Here is a 7067-nt window from a genome sequence, read left to right as displayed (position 1 = left end):
AGAAAAGTGGGTGAAGGGAGACATTGGACAGTGTAAGATATGACAAAATAATAATTATTTATAAATTACCAAGGGGTCATGAGGGAGAAGGGAGGGGGAAGGGAGGGGGGGAAAAAGAGGAGCTGACACCAAGGGCTCAAGCAGAAAACAAATGTTTTGAGAATGATGATGGCAACAAATGTACAAATGTGCTTGATACAATGGATGTATGTATGGATTGTAATAAGAGTTGTATGAGCCCCCAATAAAATGACTTTTTAAAAACAGAGCTACATAATCATAGAAATCTTTATTCAATAAAAATATTTGAAAAATAAAAAAGAAAGGAAGTCTTTAAAATGCTTTTTGTGGAATGAATAAAACTTTCTTCTTTTCTTATAGACAGCTTTTGTGTAATGCTCTTCATATGATACAGATATGTAAAAATGAACAAGTACTCAAACTTGTGGGAAGTTTTGTTCACAATTCCCTTGGGATTAACACACTTCAACGGCTGGATTTAGGGGGAGACACCATCTGCTATCAGATGGCTGAAGGAGGCTCACTGGGCTTTGAAGAGGCACCTTAGGTTCAGTGTTCCCAAAAAACAAAACAACTCACTGCCATCAAGTCAATTCTGACAGTGACCGTATACGACCGAGTACAACTGCCCCCGTGGTTTCTGAGGCTATAACTCTTTACAGGAGTAAACAAACCTCATCTTGCTCCTTACAAGTGGCTGATGGTTTGGATATGCTGAGCTTGTGGTTTACAGCCCAATATGTAACCACTACCCCACCAGGCCTCTCAGGTGCTTCAGTGTTCCCTTATCAGTAAAGCTCCCCACTTGCTGGTTCTGATCAAGCTCCCCTTAGACTCACCGTCTGTAAGGTCTTTCTTGACCCTACTTATAAGATTCTGAGGGTTTTTAGAAGGGGAAACAGGAAGTAACTAATGGCACCTTCTCTCTTTAAACACCCAGTCCTACTCTCAATCTTTTCTCTTTGAAAGAAACAATTCCAGGTTCTTGCCTCTTACTCTTTCTTTACAGTTTAAGTTTCCTGCTCTGCTTCATAAGAAAAAAATTAATGAAAAAGGGGGCTTTTAATTGTTCATTAGAAATTCATACATGTAAGCTTTATGTGATAAAATAAAAAGTCAATTATTGAATATTTGAAGTTTATATTCAAAGAAATAACCTACAATGGAGACTAGGGGATGGGGATCCTGGTACATTATTCTAAAAGGTTGTAAAAGCCAGGGCTGATTTTTATATATGACACTAAACTGAATGCTTCATGCCACGGAGAGAACAAGAATAAACTGTTTTTTAAATGCTAAGGTAATTGAGGAAGTCAGGATGTTGTACATTTTTAATATAAAAAGTATTGATATTTTGCTTTGATTCTTTTTAAAAATGTTAGCAGTTTATAGACATATAATTGACATATTATAAAATTAAATGGTTTAAATATAGTAAAAAGAGTTGTGTCATCATTACAAAAAAGTTTTAGAACATTTTCTTCATTCTTGTTCTCATTATTATTGGGCTCTCATTTCCCTACAATTTCCCTTGAAATAACTCTAAGAAAATATACAGTTATTATCTCTATAGATTTACATATCCTTGATTTCACATATAGAAAATAATACAACGCCCCCCCCAACAATAACAAAATAACACACAGAAAAACCTAAATCTATAAGAAAGCAGAAAATAATAAGTAGAACAAAATTAAAATGGGTCAAAAGGGAAAACAAATGTTATGGTGTTAAATTTAAAATTATCTATATTTGCACTTTCTAATGTCTAATTAGAAAATGTATATGTAGTTTTTATCTTTCTAATGTCTGATAGCAAGGTTATTTACAACCCTGCTCAATGGTCATAGGTGAATCACTGGAGCTTTAATTACGTGGGATTTCTGCAAATGGATTTTGAGCTTTCGCTGTCTAATACAATTGTCTCCTCTGGTCTTGGATCTTATTATTTAAAATCCTTGGATCACACAGGCTGATGTGCTTCTTCCTTGTGGACTCTGTTGACACCTCACTTGTTTTAAGACAAAGAATCAGGTTGTTCTTAATGAAAAAAAATTGGCAACCTGGAAGTGTTGGAGAATTTCCATGAAAATATAAAATAAAGCAGAAAGTAATAGATACAAAAATATAAACCTATGATACTAGAAAATCAGCCTCAGAAGCAATCAATTCCCAAGGTTCAGTTGATTGGCATGTAACTTTTTTTTTTCAGTCTTTGGTAGCACAGGTACTGTATTACCTACCATTTGAATATTTCCAAATGAAACTGGCATAGCTTGCTCTTGACCCTCACAAAAGCTCAAACACTGGGCTGGGACCAAAGTTAGAAGGGAAGAAAAGCAAGGAGTCCTGGATAAGGGAGAGTAATGGGGCATGATTTTGTAGTTCCAGAAAGTTCTTGCTGATCAGGTGGACATATGTAAGCAGGAGAGCTAGAGTGGTCAGCTGACTATACCAGGACTTGTGCCAAGCATTTTTAATTGTACCATCATATTTAGTTCCAACAATGTTTCTAATTTGTATAGATGATAGTCTCCACTGGAATATGAAGGGAGGGTGTAAACTGCTGGGGTTTTCTGGGGTGGTGGTGGTGGTGGGAATCATTTCTGACCTCCTCTGACTTGGCAAAACCAGGCTATCGTGACACTATTCAGGGTTTCCAAGGCCATAAATCTTTACAGAAGCAGGGTAGCCTCATCTTTATCCTTTGGAATGGCTGATAACTTTGAACATCAACTTTGCAGTTACTATCCACTCCTTCTAACTTCACATGGGGGATGGAAAGTCAAACTTAACATCAGCCTAAGGCTGATTCCTATGAGGCTGAGATCACACATGCTTTCATTTTCCAACCTTTTCTAACAATTACGACACTAAATGTCCCTTTCAAGGCATTTTCTCCTGCTCTTAGGCTCAAAAATTTATTGCAATGGCCACACAGAAGTCAAAGATGCTACAATTATAGGGTTTATTAAGGAAATTAACACATTTCAAATGAAGATCAAAATCTTCCAATCAGAGTATCTTATTTCCTGATTGTTGTACCCTCAAGCACCCCTCTCTCTGGTCTTTGGCCTTTCAGCCAATGTAGTTGACACTTTGACCTCTTTCTTGCTTGGGCAATGTGTTACAATGTTCTTTTAGCATCGCTGAAAAATGGACTTATATGAAATCTCTTATAAAAAACCCTCAATTAAAACACTAAATAACCTAAATATACTGGCTACCTCTGCTTCGAGGCTTTGTTCTACTCCCCCTGACCAGATGACTTTCAGAAGAAGGGTATCCCATGCTGCTCCTTCACACACTCTGAGAAGGGAACCTGGAGACGAAGCTGGGTCAGCAGCCCTCTAAATCTTGGGGAGCACCTTCTCAAGAATCAGTAAAGATAAACTTTTAACAGGGCCTGCTCCTTGTACCTCTGGCCACAGGAAGCAAGGGCTGCAGGGCCTAGGAGGCTAATTTGGTGTGTAGAAAGCACAACCTGTACTCTTTGGGACGAATGCCCACATCTGTTCTTCCACTGCTGCCAGTCAATACTTCTGCCAGATACAAAGTGTAGGGAGGGGAGTAAGAAAAGGGACAACTCAGTTTGCCTGTTCTGGAACCTCTACTGGTCTTGAGTCACCTGAAGCTCCCTGCAGCTCAGAGAAGGGTCTTAGTCTAAAAGCACATCTAAAAGCAATCATATTATATCCAGAATTCCACAAAGTTCCCCATAAACAATAACAACAAAAACCCTCCTCCTCTTTTCTGCCTGAACACTCAAGTTTTCCAGAGACTAAATAGACCTGTATATTCTGAATGCAAGATTTTAAGGAGCTATTTTTCAGGTGTGTGGGTCCACCAGTGTCTCCTAGAAGCTGCTGGCAGAAGCAATGAGACCCCCAGGTTCCTCAGAGTCCAGCTTTACCTACTCAGTTCAGCCTACCTTACCTCTTTGCCAAAAGTTGGGACTTGGTTCCCATAGGAGAGATGAGGTGAATCTGAAGGTCTCCGCGGCGTGGGTGTGAGAGGGAGATCTGGGCTACCACATGCTCCAGGTAAACCACACGCTGGTCTGAGTGTTCGGCACAGGCACTGGTCAGTGCAGTGGTCCGTAGTATCTGCACCACTGGTATGTTCCTGAGGAGAAGAAGAGAGATCCTATGTAGATGACTGACCTATGGCAGATAGTGCTGGGTTTGGCCATTGCCACCATCCTCTGAATGTGTCGCTGGGTCCTCTGGATCCAGTCAGTAGCAGCAACCTCTTATTCCTCACTTTGGCACTCACCATTTGAGTTCTATTACCTGCACAGATGTTGCTTAACAAAAAGCAAACCATTTTCCACAGAGTTACCCTGGCTCATGACAATCCTACCTGTGCTCCATAGAATTTTCATGGCTGTGGCCTTTTGGAAGTAGATCACCAGGCCTGTCTTCTGAGCTGCCTCTGGGTGAATTCAAATCCTCCAATTTTTCAGTTAAGACCCATGCTTAAGCATTTGAAAGGACTCCTAGACGGTGCTTATCATTATGTAGTTTGTTTTTAGAAATTTAAAGAATAAACTTTTGTACATGTTTGGTCTTCTGTATCCAGAGGTTGGATCTCTCATGGGCTATATTGTGTGTTTTCCTGAGAGCCTTTTGGTGCTCATGAGGCCACTATTCTCCACTGAGCTGTGAGTCAAGACATTTCCTCAACTACTCAGGGTTGGCAAAGACTAAAATCCCACTTTTTTTTAAAGCACTGGCCTTGAAAACATAAGTCACAATCCTGAGTACGACAACAGCAAATACTTCATGGGTTACTGTAAACAGGACAATAGTCTATGAGTTTAGAGGTTACTGTGTTTGATGCTGAGAGAGGTTAACTAATGTGCAAGAGGTTAACTAACTTCATGCAGCAAATGAAAGGCAGAGTATGCTTAAATATAGGAATGTTAGCTGAGGGGTTCATGCCCTCAGCTTCTATACAACATTGCCTCTCAAGAACACGTATAACAAAGAAAAGTATCTATACAAAGAAACCACTAATACAAGAAAGCGACAGGGAATATATCGCATTCGGTAGGATATTTTAATATTGAGAAAATGTCAATACTACCCCAAAATGATCAAATGATGTACAGATATAATGACATCTTGATTCAGATTCCAATATTATTTTTTTTAAGAGATGGGAGAATGAAACACCAACTCTCTATAAAAAGGAAAGGCTTAAGTGAAGTAAAATTTCTTAATATGGCTCTTCCATCCATATCTCTGTAACTCTCACCAAATGCTTAAGGTACATGAAACATTAGTAGAAGGGATTGGTCCGTTTTAGTTGCCACTCCCCTGACTATAAGAACTAGCCATCTCCGAAGCAGGAACAGAAAGAGCTCCCAGGACCCTCAAGGAAGAGGAGCAAACCGTGGAGCACATTTGAGATCTCCGTCTGAAGGGGTGGAGGCTGAGAGCAGAGGCGTCCGAGGCTCTGGCATGGAGATGATGGAACAGAGCAAAAGAGCTAGGCTGAGACCAGAGGTGAGGTGAGACCAGGAGTTCATGAGACAGAAAAAATAGCAGTGCTGAGACTATAAGACTGTGAGGCAGAGTCATAGCCTGCAGAGGCAAAAGCCACAGGACCATGTAGCTGAGAGGTTGAGGCCTGGAGAAAGACTTGGTTGCTTGCATAGGAGAGGGATTGCTATAGACTAATGACTGTATGCTTAACGTTTTCTGTTCCTGGTTTGTGGTAACTTGATAACTTCCCAAGTTCCCTTATTTTTGAGTATTGTCTCTGAGTACATTCGGTGGCCACTGTAATAAATGATCGAACTCCGCAGAAAAGTAGACTTCCATGGGAGAAATGCATGGTGCCAGAATAGAATCAAAGAAGGATGAAGGGTGGATGCATGTCTTGTGGCAATAAGCCCTGGGCTGGTGAGGAATTGGATTTTCCCTCTCCCCGTGTAACCAGAGAAGTTAAGGGTGGTCTCTGCATCATTCTCACAGAGATCGAGGACAAGCAAATCACAATTAAAGAAGGGTGCAGTAGGAGGGCTCTCTTATCCCGGTCTCAAAATATTTCTCAATCTCAAAACAGCCACAGTAGACAAAAAATCTGATGCTAATACAATGACAGACAAGGACCAATGGAACAGAACTGGTCTTTGACAAAGACAGAGCAGCTGATCCTTGACAAGGTGCTGAAACACAATAAATGGGAGTCCCTTTAACATATGTTGCTAACAAAATGGTACATACTCACTTGCAGAAAAAAAGAATTAAGTCTTGTATCTTTACTTCATACAGAAACAAACTCATGATGGATCAGCGACTTAAATGTAAAAGAAAGAACTATAAAGATCATCAGTGAAAAAATAGGGACATATGTAAGCACTTAATCCAAAATAACCCACTACCCATGAGTTGATTCAAACATGGCATAAATATACTGTCAAGCATAAGTAAAAAATATACAAACAATAGATGCCAAACTACATGACTAGGACCTCCTAAAAATCAGACACTTCAGTGCATCACAAGATTTCACCAAAAATGAGAAGCAAAAAGAGAACCCAAGGACTGGGGAAACTCTTTTGGCAATGACTTGACAGGCATAAGGCTGATTTTTAAAATTTACAGAAAACTTCAACAGCTCAACAAGAAAAAGACCAACAATCTGATTAAAAATGGGAGGAGGAGATGAACAGATACTTCACCAAAGAAGGTATTGAGTGACCAACAAAAAAAATGAAGAAATGTTCATGATAAGTAACTATTAGAGAGAGGTGAATCAAAATGGCAATAAGATATCATCTCACCCCAGCATTAATAGTAAAGTTATAAAAACAAAAGAGAAAACAACAAGTGCTGTCAAGAGTGTAGGAGACTGGAAGCCTCAAACACTGCTGGTGGGACTATAAAATGCTGCAACCACTGAGAAAACAGTATGGCATTTCCTTAAAAAGTTGAAATTAGAAACAGCATAAAAGCCAGAAATCCTACTAGATAAATAAGATTGATGGTATGAATACACACACACACACACACACACACACACACACACACACACAC

General features: G+C 39.6%; 1 protein-coding gene across 1 annotated transcript in view; it reads right to left on the bottom strand.

The window, feature by feature from the left end:
• The window catches only part of PCSK6 (proprotein convertase subtilisin/kexin type 6), a 241318-nt gene that overhangs the window by 63921 nt on the left and 170330 nt on the right, over window positions 1-7067 (bottom strand). Inside the window, exon 13 of the mRNA XM_045286304.1 lies at window positions 3958-4146. Within this exon, the coding sequence (XP_045142239.1) occupies window positions 3958-4146 (189 nt within the window). The remainder of the gene's footprint in view (window positions 1-3957; window positions 4147-7067) is intronic.

Source organism: Echinops telfairi, unplaced genomic scaffold, assembly GCF_000313985.2.
Source record: "Echinops telfairi isolate 266 unplaced genomic scaffold, ASM31398v2 ScPeMD7_7;HRSCAF=31, whole genome shotgun sequence".
Classification (NCBI taxonomy): Eukaryota; Metazoa; Chordata; class Mammalia; order Afrosoricida; family Tenrecidae; genus Echinops; species Echinops telfairi.
Note: the sequence above shows the minus strand (reverse complement) of the source record. Positions and strands in the feature narration are given on the sequence as shown.